We start from the raw sequence: 24612 nt of genomic DNA, 5'->3' as shown, positions 1-24612 counted from the left end.
GAAATGAGAATTTTTTTCTTTTTTCTTTTTTCTTTTGAGACAAGCTCTTACTCAGTAATGTAGGCTAACATCAAACTCCTGATCCTCCTGCCTCATCCTCTCAAGTGCCAGGATTGTAGATGTCTATCACCATACCCAGCTTGGTCTGCTGTATGCTGGGGGTGGGGGAGTGTTTTGCCTGCATGTATATCCGTGTACCACATAAGTGATTTGTGCCCACAGGTACAAATACATCCAGTACCAATTCTCCTGGCACTGGAGTTATAGATGATTGTAAGAGTCTGTGGGTCCTGTAAATTGAACCCAAGGCCCTTTCAAGAGCAGCCAGCACTCTGAACTGCTCAACCATCTCTCCAGCCCCAGAAGAGGGAATCTTTATTGAGAAAATGGTGTATTAAGATTTTGGCCTGTAGGCAAGTCTATGGCGTGTTGTCTTGATCAATGGTTGATGTAGGAGGGCTCAACCACTGTGGGTGGTGCATCCCAGGGTAGGTGGTCCTGGGTTATATAAGAAAGCATGCTGAGTCGGGCGGTGGTGGCGCACGCCTTTAATCCCAGCACTCGGGAGGCAGAGCCAGGCAGATCTCTGTGAGTTCAAGGCCAGCCTGGGCTACCAAGTGAGTTCCAGGAAAGGTGCAAAGCTACACAGAGAAACCCTGTCTCGAAAAACCAAAAAAAAAAAAAAAGAAAGCACGCTGAACAAGTTAGGAAGAGCAAAGTAGTAAGTGGCACTCCTCCATGGCTTCTGCTTACCTGTCCCAGGTTCCAACCTTTAGTTCCTGCTCTGACCTCCTTTCCTGATAAGCTTTAAGATGAAACAAACCCTTTCTTTCCTCACTAAGTTGCTTTTTGGTCACGGTGCTTTATCACAGCAATAGAAACCCTAATTAACTAAGGCAGCAGTCTTGAAGAGGTTTGTTTCTTTTCTCTAACTGGAATGGAATTGTGGGGTCATAGGCCTCTGTCTATTTTTGATACACTGCCTGACTTGCTCAACAAGCTAGTAGATTACTGTGCACCTCCTCAGTTTTTTTGCCAACCCTATTAAGTACTAATGCTGTTTCCTATATTTCAGACGGTTCTTTCTGATTGTTCTTTATTTCAAAGACCAAAGTTGTGCTTATGTCATTTAGTCATCCTTGAACCCTTGTAACTTTATAACTATTCACACTTTAATGTTCTTCATTCTAGCAGCCTGCAAGAATATACTATAGAGATTCAGCTGTATATTAAGCCATACCTAGAAAATTCAAGGCATTTTTCTAGAGGAAGCCATTTATCACGGAATATTTGGTGTTACTCAGTTTTTAATATATCAGCTGTCTTCTGCTATGAAATTCTTGTGTGCCCATATACTACTAGGCCATTGGCGAACAGTTTAGCCTCTCAGACTTAACTGCTGATCCACTTGGTAACTAACACTCCTGCAGGGCCTAGGAGACAGGAGGCTGGCTGTAGATGCATAGCTTTGTTTCTTGTGCAAATGAAGCTCAGACCATGCCTTGCCTTCAGGCCTAGTAGCACCACAGAGCTATTGTAGGGCTTTTTCCATAACCTAGTGCAGTAAGGACTGGGGCAGATTCTCTGGTGAGAGCAGAGTCCTGTGATGGGAGAGAAAATAGGCAGAGCAGCGTGGCCAGAGAGGAGAACAAGGAGAATTTCTATAGATGGTGAGGCCGAGTCATGTGGCCGGAGAGAAGAGGAGAGGAGAGGGCAGAGTTTCTAAGGGCCAGAGTAAGGAGCAAGGAAGGAAAGATGGAGGACGAGGGAACAGAGGACAAGATGAGTTTGAGAGCATAGGTGCTTACTAAAACTCTGAGGACAGGAAAAGTGGGCACAGAGAGGAGCTGAATGTGAGGGCGGAGCTGAAGCTGTATGATAGAATTTTGTCATAGAGGAATAAAGTAAATGGACAAAGAGCGTGGTGTCTGTTGTGCCCTGGGTATGAGACCCCCGAAGAGACCACCAGAGACTCAACTCATCGAAATGCAAAAGCAAGGTTTATTTCGATTCATGCCTCGGCAGGGACCTCTGTGGAGCACCCAGACACAGTGGAAGCTAGAGGAGGTGCCCGCCCCTCTGCAAGCTCAGTTTTTAAAGGCAAAAATCACAAGGTTACGTCATTTAGGGGTGCTAGTACAGGTACAATTCTGATTGCTCAAGTTTTAGAGGCTTTTCAGAATTTCTGTGTTATCTTACTTTGTAGTTTTAACCGCTTGTTTGTCAAACTTTATAGATTACCTCCAGCATTGGGGCATTCTGTGGTTAATCAATTGTTACCAGATAGTCCTTTAAACATCCTAACTTTGTACTTTGACCAACTCCAGCATGGGGGCATTCTATGGTTAATCAGTTGCTACCACATGGCTCTTCAAACATCCTGACTTTGTCCTGGGACTTATGTCAGCAGCTCTGAGAATTTTGAAACTCAGGGCTGTTTCAAGCTGGGGTGAGGGGCTTGCTTGAAATGGGGGTGCTTTGGCTCTTCAGTGTATATCGATTCTTTTCCCTCAGATACCCCATGCCAGATGTAGTGTCTTCCCCAGGACTCTGGGAGGAATCTTCTCAGGGCAGGTCCCTAGGAAAATTCTGTTACTCCATGTGAATTAGTTAGTTATATCTTATAGCAATTTTGAAAATAATGGTGGTCAGTTAGTATCCTCTTTCTCCTAGATAAGAGCCCCAAGGGGCAGTTTTACAAAACTTGAATAGTCTATCTTGTAAGTGATAGAATTAAGTTCTTTTTATGTGCCCAGGAGTGAGAGCTGAGTAATATAGTAGTTCTATTTTTAATTTTTTAAGGAACCTCCAAGCTGATATCCATAATGGCAGTATTCATTTTCACCTCCAGCAGTGAATATGAGTTCCTCTTTCTCCATATCCTTCCCAACATTTGTTGACTGACAAGCAGAGCCAGTGAGCTGTGAGCTTGACCAGCATCTGCTGGGAGGTCCCTCAGCTATGTCACAGCTGGAGTGTGGCCCTGTTGGAAGTTCCAGAAAGTCCTTGAGCACTGGCCAGGGGCCTGTTCTGACAGGTGGGCCTATGTGAACTCATCAGCTGTGCAAGCAATTTGAAAGTGAAATTAGACTCACAAGCCAGAGTCATACAGTGGCCAGTCTCAAAGTCCTTTGCAGATGGGGATCAGCACAGTGGCTTGAAGTGCCCTCTCTCAGGGAGCACAGTAAGATCCAGGGCCACCTCCAGTTTTTGTGCTGTTCCAGTTGGCATTAGCTTTGCACTCTCAGGGCTCACAGCTTAGGGTTGGTTCATTAACACATCAGAGAGCCTCCCTTAGGCTTGGCTCCTCTCTGAGCTGCCTTAGGACTGGCTGTTTAACACAGTGTGCACACGTAACATTCTTCAAAATCACACACAAAATCAATTTTACACAAGATGGTTTTAGTTATGTTCCCAGCACTGTCAGATTTATTAATTTAGATTTATTTACTTTGATTTTATGTGTCTGAGTGTTTTGCCTGCAGAGGCCAGATGAGAACCTTAGTCTGTAGCATGAAATCTAATTGTTAATATAATAAAAAACCCAGAACCAGATATTGGGGTGAAACTGAATGATAGAGAAGCAGAACAAGCCACAGCCAACCTCACCTCACCAACTCCTCAGCTTGATCCTGTCTCCTCAGACTGAAAGCCTCTGAGCCCTCACCCAAAAGGATCTCAGCTGAACTGCTTTATTGGTCCCCTAGATCTGGAGTTACAGATGATTATTGTAAGCTGCCATGTGGGTGCTCAGATCCAAACCGGGGTCTCCTGCAAGAGCAGCAAATACTCTTTAACCTCTGAGCCGTCTCTCCAGCCCCTGTGTTAGTTTTCTTGTTGATGAGTTGGGGTAAGAGTAGTTTTAATTTGTGTTTCCCTGATGGTTAGAGATACTTAATACTTTTTAAAATCAGTTACTGGCCATCTGTGTAAGACGAATCTTAAAAAGGTCTTATTAATTAAAAACCCGGAGCCAGATATTGGAGTGAAAACTGAGAGATCAGAGAAGGAGAAAGAAGCCAGCCACATTCTTACCCCTAGAAAATCCTCAGCCTAAGAGAGAGCTACTTCCTGTATACTCACACCTATAAACCCTTTCTGTGCCCTGCCCTCTTACTTCCTCTCTCTGCTCAGCTTCTTTCCACCCAGCTCTATCACTTCCTGTCTGTACAGACCTCCAGACCTCTATGGTTAACTAGTGCTGGGATTAAAGGCATGTGACACCACGCCTAGTTCTGTGCCCAGTGTGGCCTTGAACTCACAGAGATCTGGCTAAATCTCTGCCTCCCAAATGCTAGGATTAAAGGCATGTGCTACCACTGCCTGGGCTCTGTGTTTAATACAGTGGCTGGCTTTTTCCTCTGATCTTCATGTGAGCTTTATTTATTTGAGCACAAATAAAATATCACCATACATCTGTGTCTCTCTGTTTGAAAACTGCTCAGTTTACTTGCCCATTTGTTGATGGGCAGTTTTATTTCCTTAGTATTTAATTTATCCAGTTCTTTGTAAATTCTGGATATTGGCCCCTTGTGTAAAGTGTAGCGGAAAAGATTTTTTCTCTTCTTTGCTGTTTCCTCTGTTGATAGTTTCTGTTGCTAATAGTTAAATTTTTATATAGTCTCATCTGTTGATACTTAAGGCTAGTTCCTGTATTGATGGTGTTTGTTCAGAAAGTTCTTGATAAACCTAGCATCTTGAAGGCTATTTATCTGTTTTCTTTTATTTTAATGTTTCAGGTTTAAAATGAAGGGATTTGATCCAATTTTGAATTTTTTTTTTTTTTTTTTTGTGGTCTGATTGTTCTTTATTTTATATCTAGAATCCACTTATGAGTGAGTACATACCATGACTGTCTTTCTGGGTTTGGGTTACATCACTCAGGATGATTTTTTCTAGTTCTATTCATTTGCCTGCAAATTTCATGCTTTCATTGTTTTTCTCTGCTGAGTAAGTACTCCATTGTGTATATGTACCACATTTTTTTTCATCCATTCTTCCATTGACGGGCATCTAGGTTGTTTATAGGTTCTGGCTATTACAAATAGTGCTGCTATGAACATAGCTGAGCATGTATCTTTGTGGTATGAATCAGCATTCCTTGGCTATATGCCCAAGAGTGGGATGGCTGGGTCTTGAGGTAGATCGATTCCTAATTTTCTGAGAAACCGCCATACTGATTTCCACAGTGGTTGTACAAGTTTACATTCCCACCAACAGTGGAGGAGTGTTCCCTTTGCTCCACATCCTCTCCAACATTGGTTGTCATTGGTGTTTTTGATCGTAGCCATTCTGAGAGGTGTAAGGTGGTGTCTCAGAGTCATTTTGATGAATTGATTTTTTTTAAACAAGGTGAAAAATTAATCTGATTTCATTCTACTGTAGATAAGATATCCAATTTTGAGAGCACTATTTGTTGAATAGGCTATCCTTTTTTCAAATACGTGCTTTTTGTCTCTATTGTCAAAATTAAGTGGGCATAGCTTTGTCTTTTATTTCTGGGTCCTCCTTTCTGTTGGTCCTCTTTCCTGTTTTTGTGCCAATAGGAGACTGTTTTTTATCACCATACTGATGATAAAGTTTGGAAGCAGGTATTGTCATAATCCAGCAGTGTTCTTACTCCTTAGGATTATTTTGGCTATTTGTGCTCCTTTGTGGTTCCATGTGATTCTTTGTTTTTTCTAAATATATTCAGTGTGACAGTATACTTATTGATTTGTTTATGTGATCTATGAATGTATCAGATTTTCGATAATTACAGTAAATGTGTATATTTTTGATATTATAGCAATTTCCACAATATTAATTCTGCCAGTCCAAGAGTATGGAAGGTCATTCCATCATCTAGTACCTTCTGTGATTTCCTTTTTCAGTGTCTTGAAGTTTTTGTTGTTTGGAGGTCTTTTAATTTTTTGACTAGGTTATATTCCTAAATATTTCAGGTTTTTTGGAGTTATTTTGAATGGAATATTTTTATAATTTATTTCTCTGAGAGTACTTTGTTGGAAAATATGAAGGCCACTGGGATATACTTTTTTATGTTGGTTTTTTTATTCTGCAACTTTATTGTGTTTACTAGATCACAGAGATTTCTAGTAAACTATATAGTACCTATTAAGTCAAGGATCGTGCCATCTACAAATAAAAATAATTTGACTTCTTCCTTTCTTATTTTTATCTATCTTCTGTGTCTTTCTTTTGCTATAACTAAGACTTTGAGTACTGTATCAAATAAGAGAGGGGAGATTGGGCATTCTTATGTCTTATTCCTGATTTTAGAGGAAATGTTCTCAGTTTTTCTCCATTTAATATAATGTATGTTATAAGTTGGTTTGTATATACTCTATTATTTTGAAGTATATTCCATCTGTTCCTAATATCTCTAAAACTTTATCATGAAGGTATAATGTATTTTGTCAAATATCTTCTTAAAATCAGTCAAAATGATTATGTGGTTTCCGTCCTTAAATTCATTTATATGGTGTATTATATTTATTAATTTATATATCTGAGCCAACATTGCCTTTCTGGGATGAAGCCCACTTGGTCATAATATATAATCTCCTTAATATAATATGTTCCTGAATTCTTTTTGCCAAGTATTTTTCTGAGAATTTTTGTATCTATGTTCATTAAAGAAACTGGTCAGTAGTTTTATTGTTGTTCTTGTGTCTTTATCTGGTTTGGGCATCAGAATAATACTCACTTCATAGGGTAAATTTGGTAGTGCTCCTTCATCTTCTGTTTTGTGGAAAAAGTTAAGAATTGGTAAGAGATCTTTCTTGCAAGTTTGATAGAATTCAGCAGTGAATCAGCTTTCTGGACTTTTCTTTGATGAGAGGACTTTGACTATGTCTTCAATCTCATTACTTGTAATGAGTCTCTTTGCATTATTGATATCATCTAAGTTTATTTTTTTAGGTGATATACATTTAGAAAATCTATTTCTTCTGAGTTATTTAGCTTTTTAGAGTGTAATTTTTCAAAATGGTCCTACTAATGTTCTGTATTTTGCTGGAGTCTCTTATGATGACACTCTTTTGATCTAACAACCAATTCTGATTGATTTTGTGTTTTGTTATTTTAATTTTTATTTCTTTAATTTATTCCCTAATCTTTATTATTTCTTGCCATCCACAGAGATATTTGCACTCCCATGTTTATTGTTGTTTTATTCACTATAGCAAGGAAATGAAAGGAACCTAGTTATTCATCAAGAGATGGATGGATAATTAAAATCTGATACAAATGGAATATTATTCAACTCTAAAGAAAAATAAAATCACAATTTGCGGAAAAATTGAACTTATGATATGTAATCTTAATTGAGGTCAAACAGTTTCAGAAAGAAAAAATACTGCATGTTTTTCCTCATGTGTACTCTAGTCTATAATTTATATATTTATATAATGTATATAAGCAAACAATGTGTATACAGTATAACATGTAAGAATGAGAACAAGAAAGGGTAAATGTTAGGTGGTGAGGAAGGGGGAAGCAGGTATAGGACACAAACTATGAAAGAATATAAAGCTCATTGTTTTTCTAGTTTAACTCTCATGGATTTGGGATGGAGGTTATGGTAAATTAAATGCATAAAATAATAATTGATATTGAAAGTAAGATCTATTGTGAAGTTCCACAGCTTCAGGATGACTCTTCTAACCATAGAAGTTCATGCAATTTGGAGTCTGGCTGACTTCTTTGTGTGATTTTTTTATTTGCAAGTTCTTGAAAATAAAGTTTTAATTATTTTAAAAAGTCATAGTATTGAGATTCTGTTCTAGTTCTGTTGCTTTTCATTTTCATAAGTGGTTTTGTACTTACCTACTAAAGATAGGATTATCACTGTAAGGAGACAGTTTTGCTGTTTTAATTATGATTATATTGCTTAATGCCAGTGACATGCTAAATTCCTGGAATCCTGCATACATCTGCTTTATAAGTGATAGTGTAAGGTTCCCATATGCTTCTAAGGAGATGAATTTCTCGGTACAGTAATGCTTAAGTTGCTTCAGTAGTAACATTCATGTTAAATAGCATTGCAATAAAAGACCTTTTATGTACTAATTTAATGAGCCAGACCTAGTGTTTTTTTTCACTTGGTAAAATGTAATGCATAATTCTTTGAGAGATGAGAAATGTCTTTTTAAGTTTCTGTATATTTAATATTAAATAGTAAATCTTATTAAAGCTATATGTATATGCTAATGTATTTTGCTAATAAGAAACAAGATATGAACACCTAATGAAAAACATGAATTTGTTTTTTTTTCTTGTACATTTTAATAGAGTACTGTGCTTTTAGTGAGAAAAGAGAATATTTTATCAAGATACATCTTTTTATGGCTCTAAGTACTATTTTTAAATTCAAGATACTTTCTTAAATTCCCATACTTATTGTGAGCTCCTTCAAAACTTTTATTTTTTCCATATGACTACATCTTCATAATTTCTAAAAGTATTCACTTCTCTTGTTTATATTTTAGGAAGCAGTTCAGATACTTTTGAAGCATTCTGCCGATGTTAATGCTCGAGACAAAAATTGGCAGACCCCTTTACATATAGCTGCTGCTAATAAAGCTGTAAAGTGCGCCGAGTCTTTGGTACCTCTTCTGAGTAATGTGAACGTATCGGATCGAGCAGGAAGAACTGCATTACATCATGCAGCTTTCAGTGGGCATGGCGAGGTAGGTGCATTCAATTAGAAACTGATTGTCTTTCTTCCAGCCTTTGGGTATTAATGAATTTGCCTTCTTTTAATTCATTCAGTTCATAGGAAAAACAAACAGAATTTGCCAGCTTTTTTCTTTTTCAGTGATATAAATGTTCTCAAATTTAAAAATTTACTTAGTACTTAATACACATTCACAAGAATTTCACAATGACCTAGAATGACAGCATTGTCAGCTCTACGATAACAAGAGATGTATTCTGTCATTGTCTACAAAGTACAGCGAGATAGCAATTTCACTGTTCTTTCAGAAGGAAGAATAATAGCAAAGAAAGGCAGTGTTTAGTAATGATGCTTTCTTCTAGTTTGTATTGAGATAATTCCTTAGTGACAGAACCAGTGAAAGAAAACAGATTAAGAAAATAGTTAGGCTGGAGAGATGGCTCAGAGGTTAAGAGCACTGGCTGCTCTTCCAGAGGTCCTGAGTTTAATTTCCAGCAACCACATGGAGGCTCACAACCATCTGTAATGAGATCTGATGCTCCTTGTGGTGTGTAGGCATACATTCAGGCAGAACACTATATACATAATAAATAAATCAATAAATCTTTTTTTTTTTTTTTTTTGGTTTTTTGAGACAGGGTTTCTCTGTGTAGCTTTGCGCCTTTCCTGGAACTCACTTGGTAGCCCAGGCTGGCCTCGAACTCATAGAGATCTGCCTGCCTCTGCCTCCCAAGTGCTGGGATTATAGGCGTGCGCCACCACCGCCCGGCCCAAATAAATAAATCTTTTTAAGAAAAGAAAATAAGTCACCACAGGGCTGGGGAGATGACTCAGGCCATAAGTACTTTCTATGCAAGCAAAAGGGAGGACCTGAGTTCATATCCCTAGCACCCACATAAAGAGTAGGTGTGGTGGTACACACCTATAACCCAGCCAGATCTCTGCAACTTGTTGATCAGCCTGCCTATCCAAACTGGTAAACTCCAGGTGAGAGACCCTGTCTCAAAAAAAAAGTTGGAGTGCTGGGCAAAGGTGGCACATGTCTTTAATCCCAGCACTTAGGGAAGCAGGCAAATCTCTTCTTGAGTTCAAGGCCAGCCTGGTCTACAGAGTGACTTCCAGGACAGCCAAGGCTACAACAGAGAAACCCTGCCTCAAAAAACAAAAACTAATAATAATAATAATAATAATAAAAGGTGGGGCATGGTGGAGGAAAACACCCAATATCAATCTGGTCTACACACACACAAATAGGTATACACTACACACAAAATAGTTAATCTTTCAAGCATTAGTAAACCTAGTTGAACCAGAGTTAGAGGAACCTTTGTCCAACCTCCCCTTCTCCCCCTCCCCCGCCTTCCTTCTTTCCTTCTGTTCTTTCTTTTTTGTACTATTGTTCTTACTCTCTTTACTTCCCTTTCTTAATTTAAAATGAAATATTACTATGTTCCAAACTCCTGAACTCCAGACTGTCCTCCTACCTCAGCCTCTTCTAAGCAGCTGAAACAATGTACCCAAATCCTAATCCTAGTATGCAGACAAAAGAACACAAATTTTTTGAATGGCCTTTGCAAGATTTTGCAGCTGGAAACCTAGTGGCCTTGTTGTTCTTTTCATTTTAATGATCTGAATTCTTGATCAACTGTAGCATAGATCACAAAATAGAGAAACAATCATAAATATTATATTATTATTGATTCACTATGAGATAATAGACTTTGTAAATATTGAATTTGAAATACAGACTTTAAAATATAAAATTTGAAAATAGACTGTAATACTTTGATTTAAACATAGTAGATCTACCATGAGGGATAAAATTAAATTTCAGACATTACTGGTACGAGACAGTTCTTTACATTCTAATAATACTTTAGGCTATTAATAGCAATGCAACTTCTATTTAAGTATTCCATCTTTAGACTTGCAAGGTTTGTACTTACTTAGATGTTCATAAAATACTGAGTTGCAAAGTGGCCTCTTAAAAGAGGCTGCAGCCTGACTTTAGTAACACAGTGAACTCCCTCCCATGTTATCATATTAAATGTCCTTCGATATTTATCAATATTCAATTTAGTTCCTTTCTACAACTTCAGTGATTCAATGCTAGAGAAATCAAGTTAAATAATCACAGGGCATATTTATAAACAATTCTACTTCTGAAACTGTTTACTTTTATTCCAGATGGTCAAACTACTCCTGTCCAGAGGTGCCAATATTAATGCTTTTGACAAGAAAGATAGACGTGCCATCCATTGGGCAGCATATATGGGTATATACTTTTTAAATTTACTTTTGACAATATATTTAGGGGAAATAATGCATTTTGGGTTTGGCATTTATGAAACTTTTTTAAGTATAGCAATAAGTTATATAATATGTGAGGTTGCTGCCCAAACAGAACAAGTAGAAGTTAAGTTTTACTACAACAGTACACTGGATCTAGTTTATAAAACTGAATGAAACGAGACATCTCAGATGGTTTCCTGGGATATTTAACTTAAGATGGGTGTTTACTAAAAGCTCATTCTCATATCCATTCTTCTTTTTATTGGGTTTTTAAAGTGTAAGTTGTAAAGATGAATTGAGAAGCACCTTGTTAAAATCTGGAGGTATAGCTGAAGTGATACTGTGTTTTGCCTTGCATGCACAAGGCCTTGGGTTCAATCTCCATCATTGCAAAAAAAAAAACTAAACCTATTATGAGCTAAGCACTGTGTGTGTGTGTGTGTGTGTGTGTGTGTGTGTGTGTGTGTGTGTGCGCGCTTGTGCGCGCGCGCGTGCGTGCGTGCGTGTGTGTGTGTGTGTGTGTGTGTGTGTGTGTGTTTGTGTGTTTGTTCATGTTCGTACATGTACATGTGTGTTAGGTCAACTTCCAGTGTCATTCCTGAGGAGCTATCTGCCTTCTTTTCTGACTGGGGCCTTTGACTGGGACCTAGGGTTATATTAGACTGGCTGGCCAGAAAGCTCCAGAGATTTTCTGTTTCTGCCTTCCCAACACTGGGATTATAAGTGTACAGTCACACTTCTAATGGTACCATTTTGGTCATATACCCTATTTTGATAGCCAAAACCTAAAAATGTGGTATGACTACCAAAAATAATGGGCCTTTTCTTATATAAGGAAATTTTTTCTTGTGTTAAAGGTAAAATAGCCAGGAGTTCTGCTTCATTCTAAAGTCTGTCACACTGTGTGGAGTTTTATATCCTTAGGTTTTCAATACTTTCCTGAATATTCTATTGTTGGTTATTCATTGAGACAGTTTAAAACTGTATATGAGCTTTAAAACAACACATTTTGTGTTAAAAAGGTTGGCACAGTCAATGGAGTATAGTGAGCCTTTCACTTTAAAGAAATTAGGTTTGACTTAATAGTTATTTTCATGAAAAAAAGGCAGAATAATTTTGTGGCTTGCTTAAAGTTGAGCTTCTAAAATAGTTAAGTGTATGAATCTTAGTCTGGTCCTAGCATGGGTCAGATGTCCTTGATACACTTGATTATGATTTAAAAGGTCTTCTGTGCTTTGGAGTTAGCAGTACATTCTTGATCTACCTTTGTTACTAGAACAGAATACCCATGATTGGGTAGTTTATCCTGAGCAGAATTTCGTTTCCTGTAAGTTTTGGAGCTTTGGAAGTCCAAGATGAAGGTTCTGTCATCTGGTAAATGTCCTCCTTCCACCTGTGTCATGTGCTGACATGACGGAAAACATCACAGAATAAAGGAGAAAAGAGAGACGTTAAATGACCTTTGGGCAGAGGGACAAGATCTAGTCAAGGCTGACACTAGATAAAATAGTAAACAGTATTATTGTTAATTGTTCTCACCACCAAGATTTGTCAAAATTATTCTGAATTCTTGGATTTTTTTTCCTTCCTCTTGAATTACAGCATGAATTATTAGTTGTCATGCATCATAAACTTAATGTGTTGTTTTACATTTCTTTGGGGGTGGCGGATTTGGTGGTGGTTGTTGTTTCGTGACAGGGTTTCTCTGTGTAGCTTTGGAGTCTGCCCTGGAACTCACTCTGTAGCCCAGGCTGGCCTCGAACTCAAAGAGATCCGCCTGCCTCTGCCTCCCAAGTGCTGGGGTTAAAGGCGTGTGCCACCACCGCCTGGCCTGTTTTACATTTCTTAAAATGTATTCAGGATATATTTAATAATTTCTGTGTGCTGATCTGTTTGGATTTGTTTGCTTATTTTTATGAATGTATCTTCAGGTCACATTGAAGTAGTGAAGTTACTTGTGTCTCATGGAGCTGAAGTGACGTGCAAGGATAAGAAGTCTTACACACCTCTTCATGCAGCAGCCTCTAGTGGAATGATCAGTGTAGTCAAATACCTTCTAGATCTTGGAGTTGATGTAAGTATATAGTTTAAGCAGTATAAATTAATGTATTGTTCTGTGTTTTTACTATATTGTCAGAACGTAGGTTTGAAAGATAACAGTAATATCTTTGTCTTTTTACCAAATCTTTTCAAACCTTTAATTAGCTAGTGTCCTGATATGATCAATATATATGTCTTAGTTAGGGTTACTATTGGCTGTGCTGAAACACCATGACCAAAAGCAAATTGGGGAGGAGAGGGTTTATGTGGCTTAGGCTTCCCTATCACTGTTCATCGTTGAAAGAAATCAGGGCAGAAATCTAGAGGCAGGAGCTGCTTCAGAGGCCATGGAGGATTGCTGCTTACTGATTTGCTTCTTATAGTTTGCTAAACTCTCTTTCTCTATCACCCAGGAACACCAGCCCAGGAATGGCACCGCCCACAGTGGGCTGGGCCCTCCACATCAATCATTAATTAAGAAATTGCCCTATAGGTTTGTCTACAGCCTGATCTTATGGAGACAGTTTTCTTAATTGAGGTTCCCTCCTCACAGATGACATATAACACTAACCAATACAATAGGTAATTAGTCAAAATATATAAAGAGTTAAAGCCAATTCCAAAGATGAGTGATTTGCCCAAAGTTTTTTTTTTTCCATCACGTTTCAGGTCCTGTAGCTCTGTTTCTTCCAGTTCTCTGGGAACCAGCAGATCAGACACATGTTGATTAGGTAGTTGTGTTATTGTCAGTTTTCTGAGTAGTAAGTCTAACTTTATTTAAGTGACTGTAGCAGATCACATTATCATTATGGGATTCTGACAAAAGCAAGGGAGGAAGACGAAATACTTATTAACCAAATATACATATGAGTACTATAAACACTGTAGTAATACCATTCATTTTGATTAGGGAAGAATCCTGCTCACTTGGTATATATTTGATCCCTGAATAAGAATACATGTAGCTTTTATATGACATTCTTTAGATACATGTCCTTTAGTCCCTCTTTTATTATATTTACTCTTTTGGTTTTGGGGACAGTCTCATTGTATAGCCCAAGTTGGCCTCAAATTTGGAATCCTCCAGTCTCAGCTTCCAAGTGCTTGGGTTATAGGTATATGCCATCATCCCTACCCTAATGTTATTTACTCTTATTGTAGGGGCACGTGGATCAAACCTACTGATTCTTGAAAGCAGTGAGTAAGGAGAAAGAGTGCAAAGAGAGGGAGGCAATAAAGCTGTCAGAAAGTATGTGGTTCTAGTTTAGACAAGACATGCTAGGACTATAGAGGTGCACTGACTGTTTGAGGACTGTGAGAAACACTGTACTGAAAAACGAGGAAGGAAGACATTGAAAATGTGAGAATTGGAAGAAGTTACAAAACACCCAGACATATTGCTGAGTGGGATCCTGAAAAGTACAAGATGGCTAAAAGTTTCATTTTTGTTCACCAATGCCTGTAGCTGTTTCAACCAATTAGCATAATGGCCTTAAAAGATCTCTGAAACAGATGAATGAAGCATTCTTGTTTCTGCTCACCATTTGTAATAAATTCTCCCTTAGCTCAAAGACTTTCGAAAATACATTTTTTTTTTTTTTTTTTTTTTTTTTTTTTTTTTTTTTTTTGGTTTTTCGAGACAAGGTTTCTCTGTGTAGCTTTGCGCCTTTCCTGGAACACACTTGGTAGCCCAGGCTGGCCTGGAACTCACAGAGATCCGCCTGCCTCTGCCTCTGCCTCCCGAGTACTGGAATTAAAGGCATGCGCCACCACCACCCAGCTGTTTTTATTTTCTTAAAATAACTCTTGTGGAGGAATTTAACATTATATGTGTGAAGTACATTCTCTAAATGTATGTAACCATTTAACACTAAATTGCTTATTGTTATGTTTATTATTGTAAGACAACTTTAACATTATAAATCTTATCTTTTATTTATCCCTTTTTCCATAACTGATAATTTAAAATAGCTTACAGTAGTAATAGAAGAATTACTTAACATTCACATTTTTTCTCCTATAGATGAATGAACCCAATGCCTATGGAAACACACCTCTTCATGTGGCCTGTTATAATGGACAAGACGTTGTTGTAAACGAACTCATAGACTGTGGTGCTAATGTGAATCAGAAGAATGAGAAAGGATTCACTCCTTTGCACTTTGCTGCTGCATCCACACATGGAGCACTGTGTTTAGAACTCCTGGTTAGCAATGGGGCTGACGTCAATATGAAGGTATGAAACAAAATTAGAACCCATGCTTTCTGTACTTAGTTAACTGTCTAAAACAATATTCATAACATAGACCATCTAGAATTTAAAAGACCTACTGGTGAGCTTAAGAACGTGGAAAAGGCCAGGCGTGGTGGTGCACGCCTTTAATCCAGCTCTCTGGAGGCAGAGGCAGGCAGATCTCTGAGTTGAGGCCAGCAGAGCTGCGCAGTGAAACCCTGTCTCTACTGCCAACCAACCCCCCTCAAAAAAAAATTAAAAAAAAAAAAAAAACATGGATAAATCTCTAAAATATTATACTGAATCAGGGAAAGAATTTAGTACATTTTCCATCTATGCAAGATTCTAGAACAAATGGAATTCTGTTTATTTGGAGTTCCAGAATTTATAGTCAGGGGGCAAATAACAGATCAATTGTTGCCCATGGGAAAGAAGGATCGCCTGGGCAAGGGGCATGAGGAGACCTTACAGGGTAATGGTGCTGCTTTGTACTTGGCAGGCCTCATGAAATGTAGATAAGCACTTGTGGAAACTCACCGGGGTTCTTAAGACTAGTGCACTTACTTCATTATGTGTAAACTTAGTGTTAGAAGGGAAACAGTAAGCCGGGCGGTGGTGGCGCACGCCTTTAATCCCAGCACTCGGGAGGCAGAGGCAGGCGGATCTCTGTGAGTTCGAGGCCAGCCTGGTCTACAAAGTGAGTCCCAGGAAAGGCGCAAAGCTACACAGAGAAACCCTGTCTCGAAAAATCAAAAAAAAAAAAAAAAAAAAAAAAAAAAAAAAAAAGAAGGGAAACAGTAGGTGTTAAATAATGAATGATATACCCTGATTGTCACATAGTGATGACATTTATGACTAACTCTAAAGCATCAAATAATTGTATCGATAATATGATGAAAAACATGGAGTAAAATGTTGGTGGTAGAGTCCACATATGTATATGGATATTCATGCTATAATACTGTTTTGAAACTGGTTTCTTTTCTGAAATTTCTGTTATAAAATTTTTCATGGTGTTAGGGTAGAAATAATATCTGTATTTACACGTAAAGAACAGTCATTTGGCTTCTTGTTCATAATTGCTTTCAGCAGTAAGCATTTTAGAAATACGTTAAAATTCAGGAGTCAAATTTATTTTCACTGTGTAATACTGTGAAAAACACAGGTAACCAAGATTTTAAGCATTATTATTTCATAGTATATAATTATTTTACATTGTTAAAAAGTTTTTTAGTTTGCTCCTGTATCATTCATCATTTACAGTACTTGACAAACCCCATCTTGTGTTACCAAGAAAGCCACAATCAATCAAATTTGAATCATATAGGATTAGTAGAAATATGTAAGCTTACAAATACTGTTTATAGAGAATTTCTGCTCCTTTTGAACGTGAATGAGCACTGCCTTTCTTAATTGAGAACACTAACCTACACAAGAGAAGTGAAGCAGCATTAAGTCTAGTGGGAGTTAGTTCATTCTTTTCTCTCTCAACTGAGGGACAAATTTATTTAATTCATACTCAGGGAAGGAAGACCAGAAAGTATCATTAAGAGCCTCTATTATGCTTTGAGCTAAACTGTCTTTTTAAAGTTCTTTTAAATTGTAAATTACTATTTTATGTGTATGGATATTTTGCTTATATACATGCCTGGTGCCCGTGGAGGTCAGAAGTGGGAGTCAGATCCCTGGAACTGGAGTTACAATTGTGAGTCACCATGTGGGGGCTGGGAGTCAGACTGGGGTCGCAGGTATTCTTAAATGCTGAGCCGTCTCCAGCCCCTAAACTATCCTTTTAAAGAATTTACCTTTAAGGGTTATGGAAATACTCAGTACAGTGGCTTGCCTAGCAGCCACTGATAAACCTTCTCTTAAAAACAAAGTGGGTGGCTCCTGAGGCACAGCCCAGTGTTGTTCTTTGGCCTCCATGTGCTTGCACATTTCCACTAATTTGCACACACAAACAGATACACAATGTATACATTTAAAGATAAGCATAATGGCAGACACTGTAATTCTAACACTTGGGAGCTAAGGCAGGAGGATGGTGATTTTGAGCCCACCCTATCTCAATTAAAAACAAAACATCGCCTGGTGGTGGCGTATACATCACATGGTGATTAAGCAGATTTGAAGCCTACACTAGATATCTAAAACTTGCCTAACAATGTATAATAGCCCTTTAAATTCAGTTGTCTGAATTATATTAGTACTGAGTTACATTGAAGTATGTTTCTTAGGTTTTGACTTCTGAAGTTCCACCTTGCTGTGAAATTGTACAAAGATTATTGATGGCTCTAGGTTTTCAACCAACAAGGATATTAAGTCTCAGTGACTTGTATTTCCTGTATTTGTCAAGTCACTGTTTATTGACCACATCCTTAACATTTGACCTGTTAGGGAAACCATTTTACTGATCATTTACTCCCTCCCTGCTACTGCTGTTCTCTCTACCCTTCTCTCTGTTTTGTTGTTCCTAACCTTAACTTGTAAATATAGAAATTGAATTTAAATTTATAATAATTCACTTTCTAAACATTTGATCTTTACAAGAGCAGTAGAAGTAAGTGAATGGGCTTTAAAACATAATTATGGTCTTGTTTTTATAACTTTCTTACTGTGAGCCTGACTACATTGACTGCTTTGGTTGCATACATACACACCTTCTCCTGCTTGCCGTGTTATTCCATAATTTCCATATGGCTCCCTTCCTTCCCTTCTTCCTGTGCTGGCTAGTGTCATGTCAACCTGACATAAGCTGTAGTTATCTGAAAGGAAGGAACCTCACTGGAGAAAATGCCTCCAGAAGATACTGCTGTGAGGCATTTTCTTAACTTGTGATTGATGGGGGAGGGCCCAGCCCACTGTGGGTGTTGCCATGCCTGGGCCGGTGGTCCTGGGTCCTGTAGGAGGCTGAGCAAGCTAGGGGAAGCAAACCCATAAGCAGCACCCTCCTTGGCTTCTGCATCAGCTCTTGCCTCCAGGTTCCTGTCCTGACTTTGTCGATGATAAACAGTGCTGTGAAAATGTAAACTGAATAAATAAACCAATTTCTCCCAAGTTTTGGGAATGGTGGTTCTGAAAGGATGATACACGGTGCTGGTTGCGGCACTGGTTACCGCGTGGAAAGATCACAGTCACGACAGAACCCATTGTTAGTCTTCAGAGCTTTCTTAGGAGGGAAAAGGGGGAAGGGAGAGAGGAGAGCCAGGCCAGGACAGAGAGAAAGATGGTGGGGTGGGTGAGAGGGGAGCAGAGCAGAGAGAGGGTGGGGTCTGCGTCCAGCTTTTAAGGTGTGTATGTAGTCGCCAGCGCACACTGATGACCTGGAACTGCGCACATGCAGTCATGTAGCTGGAGTGAGGGCAGAATCCTAACATTCCAGACTTTTTGCTTATTATAAAAAAGCAAGTGAATAGGAATAGGGGCATCGTTTCTCCTGGAAAAACTGCTTCCAGCTGACTTCGTGGGCGTTGGTTGCCTCTTGGGGAGGGTAGGAAAGGGGGCCTTCTGAGGTAGACAGGCATCCTGGGATGGTGGGTAAGGCTGTCCTGCTGCCCTGGAGCCGTCCATCCCTCTTGGATTGGCACTCTGTCCGCTTTTGTGTCTGACAGGATGCTGGTGAGACAGAGAAAGCCTGAAGTAGATCCATCATGTAGTTGGAGTGAGGGCAGAATCCTAACAGCTTCACCACAGCAATAGTAGCCCTAACAAAAACAATTTTCCTCCCTGTTTCTGGAGACAGACTCTCATGTAGTCCAGAGTGGCCTTTAACTTGCTATATGCCGAGGTTGGCCTTGCATATATCTACATCATAAATGCTGGGATTATTTATATGTGAGTATAACCACAATGCCTGACTGTCTTTGAGACACTTTTCTTACTACATACCCCAGCATGACCTCAGACTCAGTGCTCTTCCTGCTTCAGCCTCTTGAGTGCTGAAATTGTGTACAAGACCAAATGCTCTGTTCATCCTTAAGAATAAATTTTTCACCTGGACTTTAATCCCAGCACTCAGGAGGCAGAGGCAGGTGGATCTGTGAATTTGAGGTCAGCCTGGTCTACCAGTGCTACACAGAGAAACTGTCCGTCCCCCCTCCTCAAAAAAAAATAATAATAATTTTCGTGCTGGGCAAGGTGATACTCGGGAGGCAGAGGCAGGCAGATCTGTGAGTTCAAGGCCAGCCTGGTCTACAGAGTGAGTTCCAGGACAGCCAGCACTATGTAGAGAGACTCTGTCTAAAAAAATAAATAAAATAAAAGAATAAATTTTTCAACTAAAAAATATCACTAAAGTTTAAGCGTAAAACTACTATAAAATCTGTGACTTTTGTTATTACTGGCTTCTGATAACAGCTCCTAGAATGTTGGTTTATTTGCTGGCAAGAAGGCTCAGCGGATCAGGGCACTTGCTGCCAAGCCTCACAACCTGAATTTGATCCCTGGAGCCCACATAATGGAAGTTATAATCCTGCAAGTTGGCTTCTGACCTCCACACTGTGACACATGTACATATATGCACAAAATAAATAATACATAAATAGATGTAAAAAAATTAACTCCTAGCTCCATTCTAATATGATTTTAGATGATTAAAAACAATCTCTGTATTTTTCTCCATTTCAAAGAGAAATAAATATGCTCTCCTACTGGTGTTAAGGTATATTTTTCAACTGGTAATCTTAATCTCTTCTTCCTTGGAATATTTAAGAATACCTTCTATAATAGTATATAGAAAGTAAAAATATTTTAATGTTTTCTGTATGCTTATACAAGCCCATTTCCTTTTTTTAATAATTTATTTTTATTTTATGTGCATTGTTGTTCTGCCTGTATGCATGTCTGTGTGGGGGTGTCAGATCTTGTAGTTACAGACAGATGTAAGCTGCCATGTGGGTGCTAGGAATTGAACTCATGACCTGTAAGAGCAGTCTGTGCTCTTAACCACAGAGCCATCTCTCCAGTCCCACAATTCCATTTCTTATGGGCTAGAAGACAAAGTAAAATTCTTTCATCTCAGGCTGTATGTTTCCTCACTTATAAAACAGAAATAATAGTGTATTTTTACACCAGATTTTTATATTTGTATACTTAAAAGTGTGTGTGTATGTGTTCATGCATGTGGAGGTTAAAGGACAACTTGCAGGATTAGGTCTCTTCTTCCACCATGTGTATCCAGAGATCAAACTGAACTCATCAGTGAAATGAAGCACAAAAAGGTCACGGTCACGACAGAACCCAGTATTATTTTAGAGCTTTATTGGGGGAGTGGGGCGCGAAGACAAGAGAACCAGGCCTGGGGAGGGAAGCACGTGCAGAGAGAGGGGAGATGGAGGGGGGAGAGAGAGAGGACAGGGTCTGAGTCATGGCTCTTTAAGGCGCAAGATGGGCTTACAGAGCCACGCCACACATGCGCAGATTGTGGGACCACACTGAATGTACGTGATCACCAGCACACACTGATGACTAAGACGCAAGACCCTTTAGTTAACTACTGAACTGCGCATGTGCAGTCATGCAGCTGGAGTGAGGGCAGAATTCTAACAATCAGACTTGGCAGCAAGCTGTTTTTCCCAGTAGGCCATCTTACTGGCCTAAAAATAATAGTGTTTATCTCATAGGGTTGTGAGGATTAAATGACTGGCATATATGAACTATTTCAAAATTATACCTAAAACATATTTACAATACTTAAAAATGTTAACTGAAGTTATATCTTTCTCTTTTTTTGTGTGTGTTTTCGAGACAGGGTTTCTCTGTGTAGTTTTGTGCCTTCCCTGGAACTCGCTTTGAAGACCAGGCTGGCCTCGAACTCACAGAGATCCTCCTGCCTCTGCCTCCCGAGTGCTGGGATTAAAGGCATTCGCCACCACCGCCCAGCCTAGTTATATCTTTCATATTTCACTGTATTATGAATCCTGTTTTCATTATACATTTTTATTCACTTTGCTTCTTGTCTATAAAAAAAATGGCTATAAATATCAACACTGAGTTGGAATTTACCACATAGTGAACACTTTTGAAAACATAAAACTAGAATGCTTTTGTTAAACACCTTTGTGCTTTTTTTCCCTCCTAGTTAAAGGAATAAAATAACAAGTATAAGTATGCTATGTAAGCAGTTTTAGACTGTGCAACGGACCTATAAGGTGTAGATAATATTGTCCTCATTTTCAGTTGAGGAAGTAAAGGCTCAAGAAAGTTAGCAACTTGTCCAATTTCTTGTTTCAAGAGTCAGAGCTGAGATTCTTTGACTAATGTTGCTGTGGTTCTGGAGTCTGCATACATACATGCTTTCTCATCCTTTTTCCAATGTTTCTAGATTATTAGAAATTCCTCAGGATTACTAGATGGTTTATGCTTTAAAAAAAAAAATCACAAAATTAAAGAAACAAGCTGGGCATGGTAGCGTGTCCCTATAATCCCAGCACTTGGGAGGCTGAGACGGGAGGACCACAAGCTCAAAACCATTTTGGGCTATGTCGTGAATTTTAGGTGACATCAAATGCCTGTCCTAAAACAAGGTAGCAAAATTATAGACTCAAACATCCCATAACTATTGATGCCCATATAGCGTGAAAAGTTTCACAAGGTTAATACAAACTTGGAACATTTGTTACAGTATATGTACAGAAGGCATACCGAGTAGTGCTGAAGGATTAGGAGCGCCAAACAGTTTCTTTCCTTTGTATAGTTTAACTACCACACGATTGTAGAGATAAAATAATACCATTTAACCAGGAAGAAAATAGCACATAAGTCAGTCATTTTTTTTGCATTTGGAGTTTCTTCTGAACTACAGAAATGCACAGCCAGGCAGCCTGATTGTTTTAATTCAAGTAAATAGCTAACAATATTGATTACAACTAATTATAAACAAATTAAGACAGTGGTTTTTTTTTAAATGATTTATAATAACTAAAGATGGGAGGTTTTTGGGTTTCATAAAATCAAAAGCATCAGTGCAAGGTGAAAGTTTGAATGTTAAACTTGGGAAGCACATCGTGACTATTCCACTTGGGATTATGGTGCCCGTGGTTGAATCATTTAATATCCTATGTTTTAATTTTTCTACTTGTAGAATAGGAATGTTAAGATTATACTTTACACCGCCATACAGAATTTGTATAAATAGTAAGTGTGGGGAATTTTGTATGTTTTTGGTTTGATATACAGTTGATACTCATTTGATATACATAAAAATAAAAAGCCAGTTAATACTTTGAAAAGCTGGTTTACGTCCAGAAGATTTGATTCTTGAGTAATATTTATAAAATTTATAAGAAGATATGTAAAGTACAACTGAGGGATGCATATTCTGGTACAGCATAGTAATTAAACTTTGTTGTTGTTACATTATTTCAGAGTAAAGATGGGAAAACCCCACTACACATGACTGCTCTCCACGGTAGATTCTCCAGATCACAAACCATTATCCAGAGTGGTAAAAAGTATTTCTGTTTGTTTCCTTTATTTCTTCAATGTAGTTTTTTTTTTTTTAATCTACTCAGTGAATGGCACTGTGGAATTGCCATAGCACTGTGTATACTATTAAGATTTTTAATTCAGATCTCTTGAAAATCAGCAGAGGATAAAATACTATGAATATATATATGATTCATAGTTATTTCTATTCTTCTGAATTATTAATTTCATTTCTTCTCTTTTGAGTAGATAGGAAGGGAGGAATCTCCCTGCATAGCTTTGGCTGGCCTTCAATTCATGTTCCTCTTATACCACCTTTTCCAGCTATGAATTTTATTTCTATAGCAATTAGTGTTGACCTTCCCCCCCCCCCCCATATTGCTAATTGGAAAACTGCCTTTCTAAATGATATATATTAATATTTGCTTTGTTGCATTTTTCATTTTTCCCTGTTTGAGTGTTTGAAACGAACTCTTTTTAGGGTTTTAGGTTATTTTCTGCACTTTATTCTCATGTGTTTGAATTATTACTAAGTAAATTAAACTTTTAAATAAAATAATTTTTATGGCTATTAATGTAAATCTGTATTTCTTAGACCATGTTCTAAAGGACTGTTTGTTAATAGTCCCTAATATATAATTTTTTAAAAGGCTTTGTTGTTCTTTTTAAGATTTTATTTATTTTTATTTCATGTACATCAATATTTGCCTGTATGTATGTATGGCTGTGCACCACATGCATGTGGTGCCCATGATGACCAGAAGAAAGTGTCAGATTCCCTGGGACTTATGTTACAGACAGTTGTAAACTTTGATCTAAGTGCTGGGAAGTGAACCCAGGTCTTCTAGAAGAATATCCTATGCTTTTAACCAATGAGCCATCTCCAGCCCCTTGTTGGCATTAAAAAAAAAAATTCTTTTATGTGTCTCTGGTGAATTGTGTATGAAAAAGAGAGCAAAAAAAAAAGGCATACAAATGCTATCGTGTTCATGTGGGGATCAGAGGACAATATCGGATGTTAGTTTTTACCTTCTGCCTTGTTTAAGATAGAGTTTTATGATGTTAGCTGCAGACTGGTCGGCCCACAGGCTTCTGCGGATTCTTTCATTCACACCTCCTAACTCATTATTTGGGCATTTGACTTACAGATGGGCGCTACCATCCCCAACTTTATATGCGTTCTGTTCCTCATTTTAATAGCAGGCATTTTACCCACTGATCATCTCCCCAAGAACCCTTTGTTAGGTTTTTGTTGCTAGAGTTCTGCAAGGGAAAAATAATAATAATAATAGATTCATGATCCAAAGATTTTTAAAGTACTGTGTATGAGCAGTCGACTTCATGAAGCACAGGACTGCTCTAAAGTGCTGCTCTAAAGCAGTGTCTTTAGCATAGTGGTCTTCAGACTCATTGTGCCCTAGAACCCTTCTGTTAGTTTAAAATGTGTTTAAATCCTATGCTCAATTCACAAAACTTTTAAATATGCAATTGGTAACCCCAAGTAAATATACTGTGAATGAAATTAGTTAGAATTTCTATATCTATTAGTCTATGCTTAAACAGCATATTACATTGCATTTTACAGTATTGGCCAATCTGTATATAATCTAGTATCTGACACTGTGTCCTTTATTGTAGGAGCTGTAATTGACTGTGAAGATAAAAATGGAAACACCCCTTTGCATATAGCAGCCCGGTATGGCCATGAGCTGCTAATCAACACTCTTATTACAAGTGGTGCTGACACTGCAAAGTAAGTAATACTTACAGAGGTGGTGATCACTATCTGGGGAATCACAGAAGCAGGTGGACTGGGGTTTTCTAGAGATTTCCAGTGGGAGCATGGTTTTCATCTTTAACATTGTAGGAACTGGCTTGTTTGCTTTTTTTTCTTATCTTTTATTTTGACACTGGTAGATTTCATATGTTTTATGTATAATTTTGT

The 24612-nt window shown here is 38.2% G+C and overlaps 1 protein-coding gene across 7 annotated transcripts in view; it reads left to right on the top strand.

The window, feature by feature from the left end:
• Window positions 1–24612, top strand: part of Ankrd28 (ankyrin repeat domain 28) — a 140601-nt gene that overhangs the window by 79989 nt on the left and 36000 nt on the right. For all 7 annotated transcript variants that reach the window (XR_013042189.1, XM_076544287.1, XM_076544288.1 and 4 more), the window contains 6 exons: window positions 8490–8690; window positions 10865–10952; window positions 12901–13043; window positions 15033–15245; window positions 22608–22686; window positions 24306–24420. Coding sequence is in view for 6 of the 7 variants with exons in the window: in XM_076544287.1 (XP_076400402.1) it covers window positions 8490–8690; window positions 10865–10952; window positions 12901–13043; window positions 15033–15245; window positions 22608–22686; window positions 24306–24420 (839 nt within the window). In the remaining variant the exon portion in view is untranslated. The remainder of the gene's footprint in view (window positions 1–8489; window positions 8691–10864; window positions 10953–12900; window positions 13044–15032; window positions 15246–22607; window positions 22687–24305; window positions 24421–24612) is intronic.

Source organism: Peromyscus maniculatus, chromosome 9 (assembly GCF_049852395.1).
Source record: "Peromyscus maniculatus bairdii isolate BWxNUB_F1_BW_parent chromosome 9, HU_Pman_BW_mat_3.1, whole genome shotgun sequence".
In the NCBI taxonomy this organism is placed as follows: Eukaryota; Metazoa; Chordata; class Mammalia; order Rodentia; family Cricetidae; genus Peromyscus; species Peromyscus maniculatus.
Note: the sequence above shows the minus strand (reverse complement) of the source record. Positions and strands in the feature narration are given on the sequence as shown.